At 47.9% G+C, this 24028-nt stretch overlaps 10 protein-coding genes across 10 annotated transcripts; 5 read left to right on the top strand and 5 right to left on the bottom strand.

The window, feature by feature from the left end:
• Positions 1-502: 502 nt before the first annotated feature.
• On the bottom strand, positions 503-1134 carry BJ212DRAFT_1257884 (cwf18 pre-mRNA splicing factor-domain-containing protein; the record flags this gene model as incomplete). The annotated part of the gene is made up of 4 exons (XM_041329898.1): positions 503-612; positions 669-780; positions 838-1003; positions 1046-1134. The coding sequence occupies 4 exons, from the start codon at positions 1132-1134 to the stop codon at positions 503-505; spliced, it is 477 nt and encodes a 158-aa protein (XP_041199746.1).
• A 217-nt stretch (positions 1135-1351) lies between these two features.
• BJ212DRAFT_1443120 (translation factor GUF1, mitochondrial) lies at positions 1352-4182 on the top strand (the record flags this gene model as incomplete). The annotated part of the gene is made up of 19 exons (XM_041337779.1): positions 1352-1412; positions 1444-1485; positions 1519-1546; positions 1613-1616; positions 1662-1763; positions 1867-1926; positions 2053-2142; positions 2194-2393; positions 2447-2508; positions 2560-2703; positions 2757-2833; positions 2882-2947; positions 2995-3166; positions 3217-3342; positions 3397-3589; positions 3637-3676; positions 3725-3824; positions 3877-3966; positions 4055-4182. The coding sequence occupies 19 exons, from the start codon at positions 1352-1354 to the stop codon at positions 4180-4182; spliced, it is 1785 nt and encodes a 594-aa protein (XP_041199745.1).
• A 69-nt stretch (positions 4183-4251) lies between these two features.
• BJ212DRAFT_1474108 (uncharacterized protein) lies at positions 4252-5636 on the bottom strand (the record flags this gene model as incomplete). Its single annotated transcript, XM_041339041.1, has 6 exons — positions 4252-4324; positions 4376-4771; positions 4823-4927; positions 4979-5315; positions 5372-5517; positions 5566-5636. The coding sequence occupies 6 exons, from the start codon at positions 5634-5636 to the stop codon at positions 4252-4254; spliced, it is 1128 nt and encodes a 375-aa protein (XP_041199744.1).
• A 96-nt stretch (positions 5637-5732) lies between these two features.
• On the bottom strand, positions 5733-8545 carry BJ212DRAFT_1309127 (bifunctional tryptophan synthase TRP1). The gene is made up of 11 exons (XM_041333914.1): positions 8415-8545; positions 8236-8365; positions 8200-8210; positions 8059-8152; positions 7865-8003; positions 7717-7813; positions 7095-7666; positions 7006-7048; positions 6776-6958; positions 6073-6726; positions 5733-6021 (listed from the first exon to the last, which is right to left on the bottom strand). Exons 1-11 carry the CDS (start codon positions 8454-8456, stop codon positions 5932-5934), a joined length of 2055 nt encoding a protein of 684 aa, XP_041199743.1. The 5' UTR covers positions 8457-8545; the 3' UTR covers positions 5733-5931.
• Positions 8546-9310: 765 nt separating this feature from the next.
• BJ212DRAFT_14751 (RNase P subunit p30-domain-containing protein) lies at positions 9311-11096 on the top strand. Its single transcript, XM_041339197.1, has 5 exons — positions 9311-9595; positions 9643-9815; positions 9868-10283; positions 10342-10421; positions 10490-11096. The coding sequence occupies exons 1-5, from the start codon at positions 9442-9444 to the stop codon at positions 10819-10821; spliced, it is 1155 nt and encodes a 384-aa protein (XP_041199742.1). The 5' UTR covers positions 9311-9441; the 3' UTR covers positions 10822-11096.
• On the bottom strand, positions 10700-12045 carry BJ212DRAFT_1492004 (NAD-binding protein). Its single transcript, XM_041341496.1, has 4 exons — positions 11864-12045; positions 11611-11813; positions 11406-11556; positions 10700-11350 (listed from the first exon to the last, which is right to left on the bottom strand). Exons 1-4 carry the CDS (start codon positions 11920-11922, stop codon positions 10939-10941), a joined length of 825 nt encoding a protein of 274 aa, XP_041199741.1. The 5' UTR covers positions 11923-12045; the 3' UTR covers positions 10700-10938.
• A 1368-nt stretch (positions 12046-13413) lies between these two features.
• Positions 13414-15592, bottom strand: BJ212DRAFT_1258238 (adenosine deaminase-like growth; the record flags this gene model as incomplete). The annotated part of the gene is made up of 11 exons (XM_041329925.1): positions 13414-13524; positions 13584-13649; positions 13705-13830; positions 13888-14195; positions 14261-14360; positions 14407-14539; positions 14589-14698; positions 14752-14790; positions 14846-15199; positions 15277-15323; positions 15376-15592. 11 exons carry the CDS (start codon positions 15590-15592, stop codon positions 13414-13416), a joined length of 1611 nt encoding a protein of 536 aa, XP_041199740.1.
• BJ212DRAFT_14472 (uncharacterized protein) lies at positions 15567-17790 on the top strand. The gene is made up of 6 exons (XM_041338364.1): positions 15567-15810; positions 15868-16361; positions 16415-16532; positions 16606-16881; positions 16950-17225; positions 17292-17790. The coding sequence occupies exons 1-6, from the start codon at positions 15663-15665 to the stop codon at positions 17579-17581; spliced, it is 1602 nt and encodes a 533-aa protein (XP_041199739.1). The 5' UTR covers positions 15567-15662; the 3' UTR covers positions 17582-17790.
• A 337-nt stretch (positions 17791-18127) lies between these two features.
• Positions 18128-19409, top strand: BJ212DRAFT_14067 (uncharacterized protein). Its single transcript, XM_041337425.1, has 2 exons — positions 18128-18924; positions 18975-19409. Exons 1-2 carry the CDS (start codon positions 18215-18217, stop codon positions 19150-19152), a joined length of 888 nt encoding a protein of 295 aa, XP_041199738.1. The 5' UTR covers positions 18128-18214; the 3' UTR covers positions 19153-19409.
• Positions 19410-19950: 541 nt separating this feature from the next.
• BJ212DRAFT_1309083 (Metallo-dependent hydrolase) lies at positions 19951-23131 on the top strand. The gene is made up of 15 exons (XM_041333913.1): positions 19951-20228; positions 20283-20711; positions 20761-20810; positions 20873-21229; positions 21288-21326; positions 21382-21491; positions 21541-21673; positions 21727-21826; positions 21887-22085; positions 22135-22212; positions 22265-22277; positions 22331-22456; positions 22512-22577; positions 22631-22752; positions 22807-23131. Exons 2-14 carry the CDS (start codon positions 20306-20308, stop codon positions 22727-22729), a joined length of 1776 nt encoding a protein of 591 aa, XP_041199737.1. The 5' UTR covers positions 19951-20228; positions 20283-20305; the 3' UTR covers positions 22730-22752; positions 22807-23131.
• The last annotated feature ends 897 nt before the right edge of the window (positions 23132-24028 follow it).

Below are 24028 nucleotides of genomic sequence, written 5' to 3'. Positions count from 1 at the left end.
ATCTTGTCAGTACGACAACAGACTCACACGCTGGCAACATGTGGCCGACGTGGACAAACGACGAGACTGGCTTCTGGGCCTCGGTTGACATCAGAGACAGTTAAAGTAGAGAGAAAGTCTTCCAGATAGACAACCAAGGGATTACGTCAAGTTCACAGTATATCTTGTTCCAAGTGCAAACCGCTTCAGGACCTCATGTGTTTGGTGAGGGTACCGATTTTGGATAGCTGCCCTCCTTCGATTTGCAAAGGTAATGTACATGGTACAAGGAACATGCCCGCCATTTTGACTGCTTCAATTAATTGCGGAACTCTCTGTTATCAAGGGAGTGTGATCAACAAAAGCAAGGTAGCTACGCCTGGACGTGTTTGTGCCAATTGTGGCACGAAACTGCTCGCATGGAAGCCGCAGCACTATGGTAATATTCAGCTCACATACAGAGGAAGAACTGAGATCCATGACCATGAGGTGGTGCGATGGACGGGATAGAGAAAGAACCTGTTCAATCATCCTCGTCTGACGGCTGGTCTTCGACATCTAATGCTTTCTCTTGCGCGTTCATTGCCCCTAGAATGTCGTCCGACTGCCCTTTTTGAGAAGCAAGTCTCTGACCTATTGACATAGTGTGAGCAATTGAAAATAAAGACGGGGTGAAATACCAAGCTGACGGATGAGAGTATGGACAGCTTCTTGAGTCTTTCGCTCTAGTTTCGCAAGTTTCTTTTCCATCTCGCGCTTCAAGTCCCAGTTTGGCCGTTTCGGGGCGATGTTGAATACGTCCTAGAGAACATGAGCAGCTGCAAACGCGGGGGTTCACCGTGGTATTAATCGGCATACAAGTTCTTGGGCACGCTGCCGTTCATCCTCGGCAATGATCTTTTCAGCTACTCCTTCAATAGCCTTCTCGACGGTATCTGTGGTCAGAACGTCGTTTTTTGAGTGCTTCTTCAATGTCCTTGTCTCAGGATCATAATTCCTGCTGAGAAGCACAGAATCTCTGTGGCTGGTTAAGATTATGCAGCATTGAAATTTTATCATCACGAACCCATTTGATACAGTCGATATGCCTTCTTTGCGGTTTCTCAGGGCGATCAAACGCGCTTTTCGAGCATCTGAGGCCTCCTGCAGTGACATTATGGTGGAGAAGACGTTTAATACTTATATGCTTAGTCAGCGTGACTGGCTATTTTGACGTTTTCGAAATTCAGGCTTTCGCACTCGGGAAATGCTCCCTGGCTGGCGGCATGCATGTCTCAAGGTGTTGCTACGCCGTCAACCTGTCCGTTGGTCAATTTCAAGGCACCTGAGTTCTACTGCAGTATGTCTGGCTGTTACACCAAAGTCCCTGAGGATGGAAGAGTTTCCTTGCGAAGTCATTAGGTACGATGATGAAGCGTCAGTATACGTCCAGAGTTGAAGCTTATACGTGTTAAACCGCGCTAGAAACTTTTCTATTATCGCGCACATTGGTAGTTTTATTGTTTGGTCTGCATGGTCTCTTCTGAATTTTGCTCACAGACCATGGTAAATCAACCTTGGCAGATAGGTGAGTTTCTATGCAAAGTAATTAAGTTTCTCTACTGACGAGATATAACACTGTAGATTGTTAGAGGTCTGTCGCTTCGTGCATAAACCTTGGTTTTCATGTTTAAATTACTCAGCTCACTGGCACCATTCAAATGAAGTCGACGGGAATTAACCAGCAGGTCCTAGACAAGCTAAAGGTGGAACGCGAGCGGGGTATTACCGGTGGGCCATCTATAGTTATAGATCTACTTCCGTTGAAGATGATTAACTTCGCGAAGTCAAGGCACAGACAGCAAGGTTTGCGTCACATTCTCTTCTCAAAATGGTTGACTGATGAAGCTCAGCATGATACACATGGCTCATGGAAAACGGCACCTGCTGAATCTCATCGACACCCCTGTAATGAAATTTCATACTTGGTCTTGACGAGGGACTTAGCACCATTTGTTTCACAGGGCCATGTTGACTTTGCTTGGGAGGTTTCACGATCCTTGGCTGCGTGTCAAGGCGCTCTACTACTGGTAGACTGCCTCGCAGGGCGTTCAGGCGCAGTCGATTTCCGTCTTTCACATCGCCAAGGAACGAGGGCTAAAGATCATCCCAGTTTTGACCAAGGTTAGATCTCACTTGACTATTGAATATGATGTCAGCCAACCGACTTTGCAGATTGACTTGCCCGCATCACAGCCGGAACGAATGGCCGCTCAGCTTCAGTCAACTTTTGGCATTGATCCGAGTGAAATTCTCCACATATCTGCAAAAACTGGCCAAGGAGTAGAAGCAGTTCTGAAAGCTATCGTGGACCGCATACCACCTCCTTCTGGAAATATACACTCCCCTCTCAAGGCCTTTATGTTTGACTCACTGTCCGTATATGTCTATCTGTACTTCCCCTTCTGTGGTTCAAGTAATGCCTTAGATATGACCGTTACAGGGGTGTCATTTCCCTCGTCAGCATTCAGGATGGTATCATTCAAAAAGGTTGGTTTATGTACTCTTCGCGCGTTGCCCTCATCACTTAGTGGCATGTAGGGGACAGGATTGCGTCGTGTCATACCCGAAAGAAATATGAGATCACTGAAGTCGGCGTGATGCACCCTGAAGAGGTCCCAACATCGAGTCTACAGCCTGGACAAGTTGGCTACATAGCGTGCAACATGAAAGAATCTTCCGAAGGTAGAATAACAGCCACTATTTTCTGTTGGTCATATCCTGATTATTGCTCTTAGCTCATATTGGAGACACACTCCATCGCGCCGGTGTGCTGGTTGATCCTATGCCTGGGTTCCAGCCGTCTAAGGCTATGGTTTGTTTCCAACATCAAATCTTCACGATCGGTTCCTTATTTATCTAGGTCTATGCCGGCGTATTCCCAGTGGATAGCAATGACTTCATCAAGCTCGAAGAATCCATCAAGAGGGCATGTTTTGATATTCAAATTCCTGCCCTACTCTTACACTTTCGTAGCTTACCTTGACGGACAGGAGCGTGACTATCCAACGCGAGTCCTCTACCGCGCTGGGGCAAGGGTGTCGCCTTGGTTTCCTCGGGACACTGCACATGGATGTTTTTCGACAGCGTCTGGAAGATGAATATGATGCAAACATAATAATAACTGCTCCAACTGTTCCATATAAAAGTATGTGACAACTCTAGCTTTGTATTCGAGCAATCACTGAAGATCAAAAGTCATATACAAAGACAAAACGGTTATAATCAGCAATCCTACGGAGTTCCCGGACACATCAGACACATCTAGCAAAGTGAACCAAGTACAAGAACCCGTTGTAAACGCTTCTATCATTGTGCCTGAAGGTCAGCACTCCGAAAAGTTGGCGAAAGCGATCTCGCTGATCTCTGAAATATCAGAATATATGGGGGAGATGATGAACCTTTGCTTTGCGCACCGTGCCGAGAACCTTGATCACCGATACCTGGATTCAGGAAGCACCTCAGAAGCGTCTGCACGAGCCATCTTGACGTGCACACTTCCCCTCAGTGAAATTGTCACAGATTTCTTTGATCAACTAAAGAGCCGGAGCTCAGGCTATGCCAGTTTTGAGTGAGTACTGGCGATATAAACAGGGACGAATGCTGAAATATCCGTAGCTATGAAGATGGCGGGTATAAAGCCAGCGACCTCGCGAAGGTGCGTGGTGAAAGTATCTACATTACACATTCCCCTGACATCATGTAGATGGTCTTCCTTTTGAATGGGAAACCAGTGGACGCACTCGCTCTTGTAGTCCATCGGTCGGCTCAACACGAAGTTGGCCGAAAGTGGGTCAAGAAACTTCGTGCGTGATGACGTTTTCCCTTCAAACGTGCTGATGTTGAAAATCATCGCAGATAAAGTAATCCCTCGTCAGCTATTCGAAGTTCCAATACAGGCTGCGATCGGCAAGAAAATTATTGCTCGCGAGACTTTATCAGCAATGCGTGCAGACGTCACCGCTGGGACTCTACGGAGGTACATACATAAACAGATCTCCGATATTCCCTGCCGCTCATGAAATTCCTTATATAGGCCACTACGAGCGCAAAATGAAACATCTGGAAAATCAAAAGGAGAGCAAGCGGAAGATGAAGCGCATTGGATCTGTTGACCTCCCCCAAGACGCTTTCTTCGATATATTGAGCACCAAGAGCAAATGATCGGCGAGCAGTGTGCCCAAGTGGTGCAAATACATTGCGTCTGCAGCGCTCTTGGTCTACATGACTCTGCTACAGTTCGTAATCCTCATCGTCATATGCCTCCTTGATAAGGCGATAGACCGACGATGGAGGGTGATCTCCGCTATATGGCACGTTGAGGAGAGAATAAAACCCGCATACAATAATTACTCACTCGTTTGTAATAAATGCATCGATCAACTCTGGTCGGACATAATCATAGAAGGGGTTGACCACATCAACCTTATCGACAAGGTTACCCTCTTCGAAACCTAGCACACTACTTGGATCTGCAAAGTCGAGCGCGCCATATTCGTGATACAGATTCCATTGCGGGGTGAGTTTAAATTGTCCAGCACAAACAACAACGGGGGTGCTATGCGCTCTAGCTGCCGTGGCAGCAAGCAGAGATCCTGTTATTGCAAACATGCCACCGTTGGCTAGTATCGCATGGGCGCCAAGCATGACTTTGTTGATGCGAGACATGAGTGCGTAGATGGATGAATCGGGAACGAGAACTGTTGAAATGCCGGCGGATGATAGAGATTGAGCCATATCATGTCCACTATATCTGATGTACGATGAGGACTAGAGATCATAGCAGGAAATATCAGGTACGAACGATGGTGCAGTGTCTGCAACGATAACAGTGTATTTCCTATAGGGCGCTGCAGCTTTAAGAAATGCTTCAACGGTACTTGACTTTCCGATGATCAGGATTATCTCGCTATCTGAACTCAGCAACAAATCAAGCGACCTCAGAACACAATAAACTCACTCGGAATGTATATGATCCTTTGCATTTTTTGAGATATTATCATATACTGTTTCCAGCTCATCCAGTACGTCCTGGATGGCTTCCATAAGAACAGGTTTAAGCGTTCGAGCAAATGCATCAGGATCATCCTCGTCGTTCTCCTTCAACATGACTTGCGACTTGTTCAAAGTCGTCTTTTGTGGAACGTTCTGTTTCCGTGGTTGTCCCTGCAACACGAACTTTGCGATCGACAATGTATCCTTCGATGTCGACACAACCGCAGTCCCTTGCGAAGCAGTGTGGTATTCCTCCCGGATATGATGTAGCACTTTCCGTACGGTGTTCCCAACCGTATGTTCTGACGATGATACAATATGATGAGATGCCAAACCATGTGGAACAGAATTGGAGAACCTTTAGGTTGTGCTTCCACGAGTTTTCGTCCAACGGATCGGATGATTTCGACAAGTTGGTCGATATTAGAGAATCGTACTTTTGAGATGACCTGTCTCAGGACAAGGACGGTCTCGAGCGCAGTTTCGCGGGAACCTACAACTTGCCTGTCATGATATGTGATGTAGGGGGTATGATTGGGGGTTTAAACTCACCGTCTCCGCAATCTAGATGCAAGGGTTTCAACAACTCGCTGGTTTGCGACACTCGATGGGTCAGTAGCCATAGCTTCTAGTTCCGTTCTTTGTGGTCAGACGGTGCAGGTATCTGGGATTGGTCACTGGATGCACTAGAAAAGGCTTGCATGATATTTGCAGCCACAACAGCAGAGTCGAGTCATGCTTGCCGAAAGTAGCATGTTACAAGTAGTACTACATAAGTACATCGTTCGTACATCATCTATAATTTTACCGCGACTTGGAAGAAGCTACATAGCCGCCTTATCGTTATTCGTTCGTACGGCTATCAACCATGGGCGCAGATAGTAATCCCTTGTGAGAGCCCATCAGCAAGCCTGGTTCTCAGATGTGCCAGTCAAGCTTGTCAGCCCATTTTCCAGGGAGCAATTCCGATATCTGTTCTACATCCTTATCGCCTCTCCCCGAAAGACACTGTATAATACTCTATGAGCACCGCGCAAATGGAGAAAATTGGATACGTACAATGACGAGATCAGTATCTTTTGGCAGTGTTTTGGCACGACGGACACCTTCCCAAACAGCATGCGATGACTCAAGAGCAGGAATGATACCCTCTAGCTGGGTACAAAGTCGGAAGCCTCTGAGAGCCTCCTCGTCTGTCGCGGCAACATACTCTGCTCTGCCAGAGTCCTTGAGCCAGGAATGCTCTGGCCCAACGCCAGGGTAATCAAGACCCGCGCTGACCGAGTGTGTCTCGATGATCTGGCCAGCCTTCGACTGGAGGATGTATGTTCTCACACCATGCAATACACCAGGCTGTCCTTTCGAGAGGGTTGCACTATGCCGGTCGCCATCCAAACCTTCACCGCCAGCCTCCACACCCACGAGCTTCACATTCTTGTCGGGAATGAAGTCATAAAACGTCCCAATGGCATTGCTTCCACCACCGACGCACGCGACGATGACGTCTGGGAGTTTCCCCTTGGCCTCTTTTAGTTGTGATTTGATCTCTTGTCCAATCACCTTTTGGAAGTCGCGCACAATCGTCGGGAATGGGTGTGGACCGATGCAAGAGCCGACAAGATAGTGTGTTGTGGAAAGGTTTGTGACCCAGTCGCGCATGGCTTCATTGACGGCATCCTTCAAAGTACGAGAACCTGACTCAACGGGTATAACCTAGATGGCGGTCAATATACACAAGACAGCGCAGGACAAAACAACAGACTTTGGCACCAAGCATGTTCATTCGGAAGACATTCAAGGCTTGGCGACGAACATCCTCTGCACCCATGTAGACGACACATTCCATGTCGAATCGTGCACACACGGTAGCAGTTGCGACACCGTGTTGTCCAGCACCGGTCTCGGCGATGATGCGTGTCTTGCCAAGACGACGAGCAAGCAAGATCTGACGAAATGTCACTACACAAGCAAGGCACGAATATGCAATCCTACCTGCCCAATGGCGTTGTTGATTTTGTGAGAACCCGTATGATTCCTATAGTCTGTTAGTATATCGTAGAACTTTTAGGCAGGTGACTCACAGGTCCTCACGCTTCAGCCAAATCTGGGCGCCGCCAGCATGCTTCGTCAAGCTTTCTGCAAAGTAAAGTTTTGACGGGCGATTCATGTATCCATAATAGCCTTGAAACTCCTCCCAGAACTTAGGGTCATTGATAGCCGAGTTGTGAGCTTCCTCGAGTTCCACCAAGCAATCGAAGAGTGCCTCCGGGACGTACTGTCCACCGAACTGACCAAAACGTGCGGGAAGTAGGGCTACTGTGGGTGATTTCAAAGCACCATTGGAAGGCGTTGAAGTGTTTGAAGTCGGCAGCGACCGAATGCGAGTAGGCTGCCCCTTCAAGCTAATCTGCAGGCAGTAATTCTCGACGTTTTGAGGTATCGAGTCGAGAGGTGCCTCCTTGATGATGCTCACGAGACGGCTACCAACAACAACACCATCTGCCCCAGCATTAGCGACAACGTCAAAATGAGCACGTGTCGCAACACCGAAGCCGACCGCCAGTGGGACAGCCGTGTATTCTCGGATGCGAGCAATGATGTCCGGAAGGGCAGCATTCATCGTCCCTAGGATAGAAGAACCAGTTGTTCCCATCTTCAGGATGGTCAGATATACATAAGTTATCATTAAGCGGGTTTGCATACCTTTGACACTACATAGATGAAAGAGTCAGCAATGGACGAGAGAAATTGGATTCGATGCAAGGATGTTGATGGTGCGATGAGGGGAACATACGACAAGCTGAGGAACGGAATAGGTCAGTAGAAGCCAAGACGATCTCGATTAACCTACTCTGCCTTTGTGCACTTGTCACGGAAGTTGAGGGCCTCTTCAGGTGGAAGATCAACCATGATAAATCCGTTTGCACCAGCTTCACGAGCGTCTTGGATTGCTTTGTCCTCTCCATATGCAAGCATTGGATTGTAATACCCTGGTGGAGACGACAGTCAGTCTAAAAGGTATACACAGAGTTGGATACAGCATACCCATAAGAAGGACCGGTGCCTTCAGTCCTTGGCTTCTTGCTTCTCGCAACATTCCAAGTACGGTGGCATATTCAATATCATTTTTAAGTGCAACCTATCTCGCGTCGGTATTTAAGTGATCACATTGAAAGTCAGACATACGGTATTGGTCTCTTGGATAGCTGGGCCATCTGCAACTGGGGTCGGAGAAGGGCACGCCAAGTTCGATTATGTCTGCCCCTCCAGCTTGCATGGCCAGCAAGATAGGCACAGTGTCTCGTGTCCTTGGGTATCCAGCAGTGACGAAGGTCACTAATGCTGGGATTCCCTATTCGAGTCTTCAATTCAAGCACAAATTTCAAAGAAATTCAAGTCACCTCCACCTTTTTGGCTTCGAATACGGCTTTGAGAGCGTCCATGATCTGTGGTGAAGGAAGCTGAAACGTACTTGAAACGAGTCACTGCTGTCCTTTTATCATGATCTATGCTGGCTTGATCGAGATCGACCAGTAACCAATCACGTGACAGTGTATATTTATCCTTGCTTCTTGCCGTTTTACCGTGACTCATCGAGGCGTAAAAAGTAAAACAACAACTTGATACTAGTACTGAGCAGGCGCAGCACATTCGAAATATGAATGGTCGATTTCGCGATACGCCGTGGTATCACTGGTTGTGATGAGTTTGAGAGCACCGACCATATTTTTGCTCTCCCACTGGCCTGTCTGGTTATCAGTCGTGCGTACATTGTAAAACTCTGTAACGGAATCTTCTCACTCAAGGGCAAAGTCACTGAACATATTTTCGGTGGGGCTCAGTATGGCCGCAGTATCAAACTCGCCTTACCCCCATTGCGGCTGACTGCAGTAAATGTCTTAACTCCACCGTCGGTCGGGTATCTTATCCTCACGCCCGTACTATGTAGCGATGGGTCCTCAAGGCCTTATACATACACTGCCGTCAAGTTATTGTATGTGATGGTGGTATTCGGCTTGCGAGTCACATTTTTGGGGAGTACAACGACATGTCCGCGTACTTGATGCGGTCCCTTCCTCTTTTGTTTCTTCAACCCCACTAGGTCACCTAACAGTTTAAGATCCCCGCTTTGATGACTTGAATGAGTTGGTCTACTTACGTTGATTCTCACTTGGCGGTGCTCTAATAGGGGATGTATTCAAATACAGTACTCATTTTCATGAAACGCCAACAATGCTTGAAACATCTAAGTGTTCCAGTACACTGTGAATTCACGCGTGTCTCTCGCATGAAATTATCATGTTTCAAGCTAGCTACGTTGGCAAGAAAGTCAAACGTAACCCTAGATCAGAACATGAACCTTATTCTAGTTGACGTCAGTAGCCCTACCAAACAACTCCCAGCTGCAGCTTTGTATCAACGTTCAAGATGCACTTTGACCTTAATTTCCCGGTCACTGCATCTGGATCCACTTCTCAACCAAAGAAGAATAAAGGCAAACAACCCCAGCAATCCTCGTCGACAGCTTTCACTCCTGCCCAAATAAAGGGAATCGAAGCTCGTCTGGACCTTCTTGAACATTGTCTGTTTATTTCGCACCATGTAAGGCAAATGCTAATCGCATCACAGTAGGATACACTGTGATTGCGTTCAATCAATCGGTGAACAAGAAAATTGACCCAAAAACCCATGTCAACATTCTGGATGAACTCCTTAAACAGCTGAGGGCGAGGCCAGGGACGGTGTTCTTGAAGCGACTTACAATTGTTCTCGATAATGACAGCGAGAAAGGCTTTGGCTTGGTGAGTACCTACCCCCCGTGGTCATCGTTAGCGTAACCTTCTTGAATGCAAGACGAACGCAAACACCTCGCTTGTTGAGCCCTACGATGTAATTGCTCTCCTGCCTACGACATCCGCGACATTTTCACTTGCTTGCCTCACGCATAGCCTCCCTTCGCCACTCACTGCACACATCATTGCTCTTCCTTTGACGCTCCCCCGACTGCCTTTTCAGTTGAAGCACACGTTGGTCAGAACTGCCATAAAGAACGGCACGGTATTCGAAATCAACTACGCAGGAGCTATTGGTGGTGAAAGTGACGCCAGTCTATCGACTTTTGGTGTCAGTGATACTGGTGTAAGTGGCAAACGGAATTGGTGGGCTGCTGCACGGGAAGTGGTGCGGGTGACAAAGGGCAAAGGCATTATTGTGAGTGGTGGAGTTGCCTCTGAGGCAGACTACAGAGGACCCAAGGATATCGCAAATTTGTGAGTCTATCAATGTTACTTGTTAATCTTTTTCGTGTTTTGGTTACCTTCCTTTCAGGCTCACGCTGCTGGACCTGGCACAAAATTTGGCTCACGATGCATCAGTTGCTGTGCCCAAATCGCTCATCTTGCGTGCACGTAAGCTACTTCATTAAAAAAAATTCATCAGCAGTCTGATCCTCCTCTTCCTCGTGGAAACCTGATAGAGGCACGCAAAATCTATCGAGCCGTCCTATCAGAACCTAGGTTGGTGGTTCCAGAAGCTGCTCAGGTGGTGCCTCCCACCCAGCAGACCAGAGATGGCGAGAACATACGTGACAACGTGAATGTCTCACAAACATCGAGTCGATCACCTCCGAACCCTACCCTAACGCTACCTCAATTAGGGGGAAGCAAGAAGCGGACTTGTGACGAAGTTGGTCTCGAATCTACGGTAAACGGACATGTCAACAAAAAAATACGAGAGATTGCTAATGTCGAGGGCAAATCCCGAAAAAAGAAGAAAGGGGGAAATAGAGAGAGAGCTGGTGCAGTCTAGCAATTGCCACATGATTAGCTCGTATCATCCTACAGAACATGCCTTCATGGACATCTGCGACCGCCCATTGGTTCTTCCATGGCAAATGAGATGGTATACGGTGGCTACGTAGATAGTTCAGATCTTCCTCTGTACCATCATCGATCCCACAATCCAGAGGACAAGCCAATGAGGGAGCCAATGGAAGAATCCGAAAATACGAGACTTGCCCCCCAGTGTCATGTAACTTGGGGGATTGGGACTGAGCACTTTTGCAACCACACGGCGTGCAAATTCATCGGTATCCATGCTCCCTTCGGCTTGACTGCCATTCAGGCGTTCGTACACCCGATCGAAGTAGGGCTTATAGATGGACGTGGGGGATAATTCCAAGGTGGCTGCCTGGTTAGCTGTGATATTTGACCGAACTTGACCTGGTGCTACCAACATCACTTTAACACCGAAGGGCTTGCATTCCATGGCCAAAACATCACTGAGCGCGCGAACTGCTGCCTTGGCTGCAGAGTATAATCCATTCCATGGCGTAGCGCTATGCAGAGTCAGACAAGGTCAGCTGAAAGATCGTATTATTGCACCATGCTCACATGTTTCCTGCAACTGAACCAATGTTGACGATAAGCCCTTGCTTGCGTTCCACCATGGAAGGTGCAACTGCCTGTGCAACCCGCAAGACTGAATACGTGTTGGTCTCAAAGGCTTTTCTAGCCTGATCCAAGGACACATCAAGCAATGGTCCTGCGAGAAATCAAACATCACAATCGGTTCATGGCTAGAGTCAACCTAACAAACCGATTGCAATAGCACCAGCATTGTTCACGACGATGTCGATCTTCCCCTGTTCTTCCAGATATAGACTTACGACGAGTTTTACATCATCATCGCTAGTCACATCCACGACGCGCTTTTGCACTGGATGTTTGAAGCCGTCCATCGTCTCCAGCCTGCGAGATGTGGCATACACGATACATCCCTGCTCAGAAAAGCGTTCACATCTGTTATAATGAGTTAGAGTGCCCGAGATTCTTGAAGACAGAAGACATACAAATAGAAGCCGATCCCGCCTTTTGAACAGCCAGTCACTAGAACGACTTTTCCAGACATGATTCTCAGACGAGGTTAGTCTTCCCAGACAGACCCAATTCAAGAAAGACAAGTCGCTCCTTTGTATCAGACGACTCTACCCGACATCCCACAACTTGTATATGTAATTCGGTAAATCAGAATTCCGTGATACGGACATCATGCATATCACAAGTTGCTAATACCGGAAGGGAGTCGAAAGGGGATGTGGTTGTCATGTGAATGATTCTCGGGAGTTATCCTGAAGAACGTGCCTTCATTATCACAGTCAGTCATATAAATGACCCTCACCTCCTATCATATCTTCCTTTCTATGGCAAGTGAGATAGTGCGCAGTGGCTAAACAAATGGCCCAGTCTTCTTCCACACCATTCACGATCCAAAAATCCAGAGGACAAACCAACGAGGAAGCCAGCAAAAGAATTCGAAAAGACCCGACTTGCCCCCAAGTGACATAACTTGGAGGGTTGGGACTCGGCACTTTTGCAACTACATGGCGTGTAAATTCATTGGTAGACATGTTCCCTTTGGCTTGACTGCCATGCATGCGGTCGCACATCCGATCGAGGTAAGGCTCGTAGATGGATGTGGGGGGTAATTCCAGAGTGGCTGCCTGGCTAGCAGTGATATTCGACCGGGCTTGGCTTGGTGCTACCAACATCACCTTAACACCGGAGGGCCTACATTCCATGGTCAGAACATCAGTGAAGGTACGATAAGTTTTACATCATCATCGCTGGTCACATCCATGGCACACTTTTCCACCAGATGCTTGAAGCCGTCCATCGTCTCCAACCTACGAGATGTGGCATACACGGTGCACCCCTGCTCGGCAAAGCGCTCACATGCTGTTATAAGTTGCACTGGTTTGATATTCTTGGAGACAGTAGACTTACAAATAGAAGCCAATTTGGCCGTTTGAACAGCTATTTACTAAAATGACGTTTGGAGATACGAGTCTTGGATCTGAAGGCAGGGGTGCCGACCTTATGTCCACTGCTTGTACATAAGTAGCCTCCCCCACACAGACTGAATAGAAAGAAGATTTAGTAAATATAATGGGCCAAGACTCCGTGTCTGACATATTGGATCGTGATCTTGATGTCAGGGTCAAGTCCATATACTTCACTGTGATCTGAGAAAGTTCCCTGGGTCGCTCACATGCGAAAAATTGAAACGGGCCTGCGGCAGGGTACATTCATCACACAGTCGGTTGGTCATGATAGCACATGCAATTGTCCGACGCATACGGTGGTCTGGCGGTAATTGAAACTTGATTACGCGTTGTCGGGAACGATCGTCGGTGTGCATTAATCGATGGGAAGCCCGCGAAGGCGCGGACAGGAGCGCAGGGCTAAAGGCGCCAAACCAGCTAAGACTGTAACGAAAACATAAGAATGACATAAATTGAAGTACAGCAAGATGTTCTTGCATCCACAATTACAGGTGTAACCGCAACCCATCGTCCCCATCGCGGTGTTTACTGGAAGGTATCCAAGTCGCTGTTATAAATTAGTTCCGTTTCACCCCGTCAAATTCAACAATCTCATCCACGAAACGCTCCCAGCGTTCCTCCCATTTCAGCGTCGCACGCGCCTTTTCATCGGCCGTGAGCATCGAGTACTGCGCCCGAACACATCCAGTTATTGCCTGAAGCGGAACAGAAATGGAGAAATGCGTACCTGGATACTGTCTCGTGCGATATGCCCCAGCGTGAGCAAGCCAGTGACGTTGCTGGCTGCAAGTACCTGTAGTTGCGCATGTCTGAATGGGGATGTGAGAGGGGGATGAAATGGACCAAACCTGGAAAAAGTCAAAGCTCAAACCCATGTTCTGGAACAGCGATGGGTCGTCTGAGCTCAGTGCCACTGGTACACCATGATTGATCAAGATTGGGAGAGGATGCATTGGCATCGATGCCGTCAATCTCTACTCGCCCCTGCAATCAGTGTCCAGATAGGATGAGATAGAAGGGGGCCAACGCACCAAGATCTCATTTGAAATTGGGCAGACTTCTAGCGCTACCCCGCGTTCCCTGCACATCGACATCAGCTTTGGGTGTTTCACAAGCGAGAACCCATGTCCGATCCGCTTCGTCCCCAACAGTAGTGCGTCGTATAGATTGTCATCTGCTATGGATCCGTCACCAGTGGTTTCACCCGCATGAAATATGAACGGGATATGATGGTGTTCGGGGAGTCCTTGAGAGGTTTGCAGGGTGCTGAAAGAAAGAAGCTGCGGGAGGTAGTCTTTGAGTGGCCGAAGAATATTTTCGTCCCCGACGAGGTCAAAACCTTGAGGAGTTCGTTGTCGGCGGTGTTATGATGCGAAAGAAATGTAAAAGCGTTTAAAAACATACCGGCAATTATACCAGGGAAAAGCTTTTTCATCTCTATACAGTCGTTGAGATACCACTCCAACTCCTCAGGCTCGCAGTTCCGGATCACCGTGTATATGATCTATTGTTTTATAGGCTTCAGACCCGAAACAAAGGATAATAAGCACCTTAGCACCGATAAACTCGTCATCTCTTCCTTGTGCTCGTAGGCTCCCGTTGAATTCAACCAGGACGTCCTGGAACATGCTCAGCCACTCTTTGTGTGGGACATTTTCTTCCCCGTCAGAACCAATCATGTACCTACCAATATCCAAATCAAAAACGAAAAGCACAACAGAACAAGCCTTACTTTGGGCTGAAGTTGATACGCGCCTCTACATAAGATACGCCATCTGTAAAGGTTTCCTCGAGGAATTGCCGGATATATGCGCGCCAAACTGGGGCAAAGTACACCAAGTTCTGTACACCTCGATGAGTATGGTGTCCACTAACCCCTAAATATGAGTACTTACGCGTGTGAGTGTAGCAGCTGCACGGAATTTGTCCCATATCTTTGCGGAGATTATGAATGTATTCTTTTGCCCGACAAGATATAAAGTGGCACACCCTGATGTTATTATTATGTGTGATATATGCATCGCTTGGATTGATTGTGAGGCAGCTTGCGACCCAGCGGTCAAAGGCTTGTGTGCCACCCAGGGCAGCATCGAACTGCTCACGCGCACGGCGAAGGGGTATCCACTGTCCTGGTTTATAGGTGGGTAGACACAGCGAGATGCACTGTGGAACGAAGCTGGGTGGGAGAGGACGAAATTCGAGCTCGACAGATTTGATGGAATCAGGCGTGACCCGTGTTGATGCGCGGATATGGATTGAGGCGTACTGTAAGGCGAGCGCCAGCAGGGTATTGCCATTGACAGTGAGATCAAGATGTACGTGCAGCAGCGCGCCTTTGGGCATCTTTGTAGTTTGACACGTCATAAAAGTCATGCAACTAGCTGTGACTGAGACCTCTGAGAACTTAGACATGGACAAACCTTGGTGATGATATTGAAGAGTTGAGTCTTGAGGATGATGTCCTTTCCTACGTGATAAGATATCAGTTAACACTCTATGTTTTGAGAGCTCGAGCATACCTGTGAGGAACTCCATTCCCGGGAACGGGTGAGGAACCTCTTCATGCTCTACTGCCCAAATCGACTTTGCCTCCTCCTCGCGAATGCGACGTAAGATCACATCTGCTTGTCGCGATTTTTCAGAGAAGCGATCTCCATTGACCGCATCGACACGAAGGGCCCGATCATCTGCAATGAGCTGTGTTCGTTTGCGGTAGTACTCGTCGAGGAGAGTCATCGCAACCGATCATCAATATGCAACGTCAAGATAATGGTTGCAATGTAGCACTTAGGTCATGTAAGCGATTATGGATCACGTGAGTCGACAATGCTTAGTTTCGGAACTGCACAAAGTGATTCTGCAATCAAGTCCTGGACGACGCCGTGAGCAGCCCTATAACCACTCAACAACATTCTATCTATTCGCCATCATAATGTCCTCGGGCGATGAAATGGGTAGGTCTGACCTTCATATCCCAGGTCAACTTGACTGATGAACGCACGTGAATGCAGACGCATTGAAGACTACGACGCGTCCAAAACCTCGTAAGAAACAGCGCACAGTGTCCCCGCAGCCGTCAACATCTAAGCAACAAAGTAATCACAAACCAATAACAGAATCTTCCTCTTCCTCCCCTTCCTCAGACGATATCGAGGTCATCGATCCGCCACCTAATATACCCGCGAGTACGGCCCGTCCACAGAGAAAGAAAGGGCTGGCCAAGGCGTCCGAAAGTCGCCCTAACGGGAAGGTCTCGGAAAGTCAGACAAAGGGAAAAGCGCCAGAGAGTCAAGCAAAGGGGAAAGCACCAGAGAGTCGAGCAAAGGCAAAAGACACTCACGTCAAACCAAAACCCGTCAAGCCCGATGCTAAGAAGCTTCCCTTCCCAGCTCTCATTACTGAAGATCCCTCAAATCATAGTGAACCAGAGCACGAGCCCGAGAAACCACCCCTGAGCCCACGTATTCACAAGGAGCTTGAGCGATGGAAGGTAAAGTCAAAAGATGTACGTTTCATAACCTCCATCGTTCGGACGAGTAACGCTCATGGTTCCATTAGTTGGAGCATCAACGTGACAAACTTTCGCAGCAACTAGAGGAGCTCTTCCAGGTCCGCAAAACAGATGCTGAACAAGCTCTTGATGACCTTACGGCTCTATATGATAGTCGTTCAAAAGGTGAGTGCCACCAACTTGACGGCATTCTAGCTAAATTAAGTCCTGTACCTCTGTGCTATCATCATCCCTTCAGCACAAGAATCCATCATATCAGCCCTCCACACACAACTCGCCTCCCAATCGCCCTTCTTCTGGACATCTGAACCTGAGCCCAATCCTCCGTCCAGGTCGACACACCCACCCCCCAATTCGAGCACTTTAGCCATTCCTCACTTCCTCACTCGTGCTACAGCTGATGCTGAACAGCGCACCCTGCACGATAAGCTCGCACACATGCGGGACGAACTCACAGCTAAGGACGCAGTTATCGAGGAGCGTGAACGGCGAATTGCCGAGCTTGAGCAAAGTGGTACGCCTTTTTTGCTGGGTCTGGTAGGTTCTTCCCATAGTGATGCTGAATCATTTGTGCATGTGCAGTGAAAGATATTCGTGTTGAACTTGATGCCGAGATTGCGCGCTCAAAGCAACTTCTCGCACGACAACCACACCCCCACACCAAGACCTTCTCTACAGATGCAGACCCAAAACATTCTGCAACCATCCAATTCTACGAGGATTTTTCAAACCTCCTGGTCCTGAACATCAAATGGGAGCCGCGCGAGGGCATGGAAGACGACATCGTGCATACCTGTGTGTATACGTATGTCGCGACGGTGAAGGATGAAACTGACGGGTGGGAGCATGTTGAGAGGTGTGAGTTTTGTTCCCCTTTTTTCCCTCCTTCCATGCGTGCCTACTTAATTGATCTCCGAAAATCAGCAATATCCTTCTCCCTCCGTGCCTACACTGAGCTGTCAGATTCGGAAGTCTCGGAAGCGGACCGGCGCGTCAAATATACTCCTCTCGAGCTTGACAAACTGAGTTATGATTTCAAGGAGCGCCTTGGCTTCCTAGCGAGTGGGTTTACGTTCCCGCACAAACAGGCTGCGCTATTTTTGGGGAGCCTGACGCGCCAGATGGAGGCTGCCTTTGAGAGTGAGAAGTCGGGAAGTGCAGCTGACGAACATGAGGAGAGGGGAGAAGAAATCGTTGATGTGGACGATCTTTAATGCCTATACGGTGGGTGAGCCACGAGTTCACAGATGCATCGATGTTTCCGAGTCCGAACCGTTTGGTTTATGTACGCCCCACATCACCCACGGCGATACCCACTATGTATACGGTACATACATGATACACCGGCGTTGTACTCTGTCATTACATTGGTTTATCTATCATAGATCCCTGGTTATGACCACCGAGGGCGCAAGTCATTTGACGTGCGTTGCCGTAAGATCATTCAGTGCATTCATACCCATTTCTAATACAAGGGAAGGGAACCCATACAAAACCAGTCCTTCTCAGTCACCTTGCCTTTCTAACCAAATAGATGTCATGGTTGTCCACAAGGATAGGTGATGGTCCACGGACGGCCAATCATGATGAAAACTCTCGACCTTGTGGATGCCAGATAGTCTTTCAGGTTGGCCAGGACGCGGGACTCCCTGTACGCTGACCATGACCAACTTGCAGGTTCAAGGCTATTACAGAACGTAGTATTCAACACATTGTGGAATAGTGACTGACGCACAAGGCGCCCATAAGCTAGAGGCCAGAGCACAGATAATATCGCGGAGTTTCAAAATCTTGTGCACATTCAAGAAACTCACCGTCAGTAGGAAAATTGATCCCATAGCTGCAATATGGCCCGTCTTGATCCTGTTTCAAGCGACGATGACGCGCCGGAAGCAGTTTCTCACTCTATTTCCAAACGGAATGCTAAGCGGGAGAAGAAAACCCTTCGTGACTTTGAGGCAGAAGAAAACGCGCGGAAGAAGGCACAAAACCGGGAAAGGGACCGGAAATTGAAGGAGCGGGCAGTTGTTACGCGTCTGGGGAAGCTTTCAGATAACGTGGTGCGGAAGGGCAAGCGGAAAGCCCCAAGGGAATTTAATGGCGGAAGTGATGAGTCCTCCGGTCAAGAGGACGAGGTTCTTGAGGATAACACGTTGGAGGTGCGAATGCGCCGCGCTATGGAGGACGCTGCTGCTGAAATGGATGATGGAGATGATGAGAGTGGCGACGGCGAGCTAGAAAATCTGACGGATGGAGGATCAGGTGACAGTGTAATAGATGAAGAGATGGCAGAGTTCGATGGTGAAAGCGGACTAGAAGAGGATGAGGAGACGTCGAGTGGAAGTGATGACGAATCAGGAGACGAAGACCAGCCTCCGTTAACGAAGTCATTGACCAAGGGAAAATATCTGGAAGATACGCTTTTCACGTCTGCATTTGCTTCGCAAAGTGCGCATGCAATGGCAGATACTACTGCAACCAAGTCACTACAAAAAGTGCAACCATCGAGAAAACGGCAGCGACGGCCACTCGCACGCGCCAAAGACATTCTTGTCGGGTGCGTGTCTCGGTTGTTGTGCTGTGAGCTCTCTGACTAGTCCACTACAGAACTCGTACTATCCGTACCCTACCCGATTCACTTGCGTCCAAAGTTCATTCAACAGCTCACACCATCCCATCACAAAAAATACGCAAATTTATCAATCAAAGCCTTGCTATTAAAGGTCGATTGGCGTCTGCTAAAGCAAAAGCGCGAGGATGGGAGAGACGGCCAGGTGAGTCGTAGTCTAATATTGCTTTCACTCATGCGAATGAAAATCTAGCGAATATCGGCGTAATGAAATGGACTGGGGCGCCTTCTGGTTTTATTCGCGACAAGCAATGATAAATTGCGCTACCAGTTGCTACGATTAAACCCAAAGACGAATTCCGAATGGTGATCGGTCAGGACACCTGTTGCATTCAGGAATTACTGATGGAGATGGATATCCGACTGTTCGTCCTGAGATGGAAGATATTGGCTAAGTTATGGCGACCTGCACTTACCATACATTCGCAATGATCATTGCACTTTCATGTAAGCGCGTCAGTGGCCTCGTGCGGACCTTGCTGGAGGCTTGGACTACAAGGGTTCTGAGTACAAGCCTAGCTAGTAAGACTTTACAGTTTCGACAAATTCGTGGAAAATCAGAATTCATTGAACTGATAATCGATCCAATGTGGTGTAGTACTATAGCATGGAAGATGGGGATCGATTAAAGCACTAAAAGTTCTCGCAGCAGCTGGTCAAGCAACTTGCTATGTCCAGGCGCTTATTAATTAGAGCTGTGCAGCACTTTATCAACAACCGATCTGGCGGTTCTTTTCTGGCCCCTGTATCGACGCACTGCTATTATAAAATAAGTACTGGGACAATGCATCACGATTCGGATTCCACTCGATTCCCAGACCTGCCAGCATTGGTCGACGTCGCTTCCCTAAGTATTTTCCATTCCTGGAGTCCGGGGCCCGGACTCATTAAGCGCCTTGTTCTTGTATATGCGTCACTGGCCTCACTGGCCTGCTATCGGATGGTATCGGCCTGCACGAGATGAGCGCTGATCACCACTGCTCTACTTCCTCACTGTATGTCGCCGTACGAGTCATTTATATGCTGAGTTGTTTAGGATTCCTGCCATGACAATGAATAATAATTGTTACCGTGACTGGGCGGTACATTTTGACCTTACCTAACCATGCACTGCCCACAATCGCTTACCATGTGCAGTACAGACGATAGTCTTGTCTTCCTGTGATCGATCTCCCGTTCCAAGTACACGGAACACCAATTAGTGCGATACTGGATAAACGCAATTCTGGCAGGTCTGTGCTATTCTTCTACGTATCCTTTACTGGATTGCTCAGGTTCTTTCGTAGACGCCCTTGATCATAGGTATAGCATGCATTCTTTTGTGATCAATTGTCGTTTATCTCGTGTCAGTCACCACAGCGTCCCACAGCAATCTCTGAGGGTCATGCGAATGTGCCCAAGCGAAAGTTTGTACTTGGGTCCACACCCGCCACAATGTGAATCGTTTATAACACTATTGAATTCATGGAAATCATCATCTTCCTCCTCTCTGCCAATGCCTTCACCAATGCTCGCCGACTACTTACAGAGACGTGATAAACTTATCGCAGAGGATCGCGCATTGCGAATAGACCGTGTTCGCGCAAATTATTCCGCGGCCGAGCTCAAGGCAGACGAAGTCGTGCGCTCCATCCGTGCTAAAGAAGCTGTCTCTTTTTGGGGAGTTGATCACGAGAACGTCCTTCACCCATACCCTGGAATGGAGTTCCTGAATGGTATGAGGCTCGACTCGCGCTTAGCACTTCCTCTCACATTCGCGTACAGCCAAAGAAATTATTGTAAAGACAGATCTCTACAGTAAGATAGTCTCCAAAGTAAGCATAGAAAATCACCGCGCTTCCCGTCACCGACCATCTCGACCGCGGTTTCCTTGTAGATGCCAAAGGGCGGACTGTTGCATTTGCACCAGAACGCCTCGGTAGAGGCCAGAACGCTGCTTGATCTGGCACTAGGTCATCCCGCAATACATATCCGTGTTCCGGGTCCGTTGGACGCGGCTTCTCTCGAAACTGTACTGCCAAAGATCCAGCCGATTCCCGTGGAACAGTATTCTGCCGCCGACGCAATTGGTATCACGGATCTTTTATACACTGGCGGCTGGGTTCCTATCAAGAAGGCGCGAGAGCTCTTCGATCCTGCACTAGGCGGCCCTGCTGGATTTGATAAGTGGGTACTTAGCGCCTTTGTGATCAATCCCAGTGATGCGTTTAAGACGTACAACACGCCGATGAAAGTGAGTTCTAATTAACGTGCAACCTGCTGAACATGTCCTTAATGTGAGGGACTCGCAGATCTGGCTGAAGTTTGGGAGTACCTTTGCCGTGACTGATGTGAGCATGTGGCATGCTGGAAGTCAAGATATAAGCCTGTACTGATGAACCTTAGCCAATCATTCGATTCGTGCCGATTCAAAAGGAATACTTGCGGATGTTCATCCGCTCGTCGATAGACGATGGCATCTCGTACATTGAGATGCGATCTAGTTTCTTTAACAAGTGAGTCGGAAAGGTATACGACTGCTTGAGATGCCCGACATTTCGTCAGATATATACTTGCAGAGGACGCGAAAACCAAACTTGAAATAAGTGAACTACTCTTGATGATTCGAGAGGTCACGAACGAAATGAAGGCGGAAATGAAGGCGAAAGGCCGGGAAAACGATTTCGCCGGGTTGAAGGTCAGCTCAGTCTCGGTTGAAGCTACTTGAGCTCAGACTAATCTTTTTCTTAGATTATCTATGCTACCATGAGAATTATCTCCCCCGAGGAATTGGAAGCAGAACTGGATCAGTGCTGTAGATTCAAACGGGAATTTCCAGACCTTATTGCTGGCAAGTCTCGCGGGTTTTTTTAATGTTAGCGGACCCGGATCTAAGTGTTCTACTCTCCAGGATTTGATCTCGTGGGCCACGAAGATGGCGCGGAGTGTAAACCACTAATCTATTATGCAGAGCCGCTTCTACGTTTCGCGGAGCAGCATCCGGACATTCCATTCATCTTTCATGCCGGCGAAACTCTAGGCGATGGCACTGCAGCGGATATGAACCTGTATGATGCTATTCTACTTGGAACAAAGCGTATCGGACACGGGTTAGGTGCATTGTATGGCACAAAGCGCTCGCTAACTCATCTTGCATAGCTTTTCACTAGCCAAGCATCCCAAATTAATGCAGATCTGTCGAGAGAAGAAAATAGCAATTGAAGTTTGCCCTATATCGTGAGTGACTAGTGTAAGTAGACGCCTCCAGTTTATCTTAACCTTCTAACAGAAATGAAGTGCTAGTAGGATTTTCTGTGTACTGCCTCCGAACCCACGTTGACTTAACAAATGATAGCGTCTCACCTCATCAATGCCTATGCACCCCCTCCCGATAATCATGAACCAAGGCATTCCGGTGGTACTGTCTTCCGACGATCCTGCAATGTTCAATAGTATGGGGTTATCCTTTGATTTCTTCCAGGTGATCTCTTCTTTGTTTCTCCCTTAGTAGAACAAGACTCATCAATCGCTTAAAGGTACTAGTAGCAAGTGAAGTTACAGGACTCCTTACTCTTAGCCAGATGGCCCGTGATAGCATTACTGTGAGTTATGTCATTACCCTCGTCTCTGGCATTGTGCGATGTTCCCTGGGTAGTATTCCATGCTCGATGAACGGAGCAAGCACACGGCTATGGATGCGTGGGAAAGACGGTGGACCAAATTCGTAGAAGAAGTTGCGGCGATGAGTCCATGAAACTTTGGCTCCCGGATTTCACTGTGAGTCGTGTCCTTGTGTTTTGTCCCTTGCATTGTGTAATGTTCCATGGGTAGTTTTTCGTGCTCGATGAACGGGGCAAGTGCTCAGTCATGGATGCATGGGAAAGACGGTCACCGGCCAAGTTCATAGAAGAAGTTGCGACGTTGAGTCCGTGAACCTTTGGCTCTCACTCACAGAAATACCGAAATATAGAGCTCAGGATGTTGTAGAGATACGTGAAATCATCAAACTTGTGTAATTGCTGTCCAATGATAGCAACTTATCGGCCACATTCCTATGTGCCTCGACCTAGTGCGGGGACTATTCACGACACTACCGTTACGAACGGTGTCAGTGTCAGATTAAACCCCTGCCGTTTCGCCCGCCTCATATCATGATCCAGGAGCTTCATGATATGTATTTCAGCGGTCAAGGTGGTAGCATATCTAGTGCGGACGTCATCGCTATACGTCCGTCAAATTCACCACTAACCGATATCTATAGTCTCGAGTGATTCCAGTTGGTGGCGTTGATCGATTTTGCTCGGGCCTGTACTTTCAGCTTTTTTGTAAGTTCGTGGAGACAGCACTGGAAAGTAAGTAGGATGATAACGCTGGTGGAGTTTCGCTCTATTTCAACTTTGATTTTGCAGATGCAGCCTTCATTGCGGTGGAATATGGTTGGGGCGAGCAAGATATATAATACGTATCGAGGGAATCGTGGATGACTCTATGATGTTAGTACTGACATTTGGATGGGAGGTAGGTTGATACTATAACCAGAGCAACCATCTCGCTGATAATGGCTTTTTAAGTTGTGAAGTAGTCTGGGTGAGCAAAGTCACAATCTCATGTCTCCCGGAGAAGACCAGCGAAATCAAGTATTTCGTGCAGAGGCGACGCTGGTCTCTCATGACTATTCTATAAACCGGTGTACGTACTACTTGGGTTATAATCTCAGTTAGCAGAACAGTTGTGCTGACTTCGACATGGTACGCTAGTAGGTTGGAATACTACACCCCGTGTGTGCTATCATTCCAGTCTTCTTAGTACACAGGAGTGAGTGATTCTTGGCTTCTTTCAAGTTGTTGGTTCAACTTGTATATATGCCGCGACCTGGATACTAGACACCATATCTATATATTATGGGAAGTTCTCGCACTGGGTCTTACAATCTGGATTGCTGTAAAACATTTTCGTGAACTGCAACGATTAACAGTAGGATAGACTGTTTCATCTCGCTAAAGTTCTGCTCGTGCTAGTTTTGCTTGCTTCACCTTCGGCTTGTTGTCTCGGA

This window comes from Suillus subaureus, assembly GCF_016647635.1.
Source record: "Suillus subaureus strain MN1 chromosome Unknown BJ212scaffold_1, whole genome shotgun sequence".
NCBI lineage: Eukaryota > Fungi > Basidiomycota > Agaricomycetes > Boletales > Suillaceae > Suillus > Suillus subaureus.
Note: the sequence above shows the minus strand (reverse complement) of the source record. Positions and strands in the feature narration are given on the sequence as shown.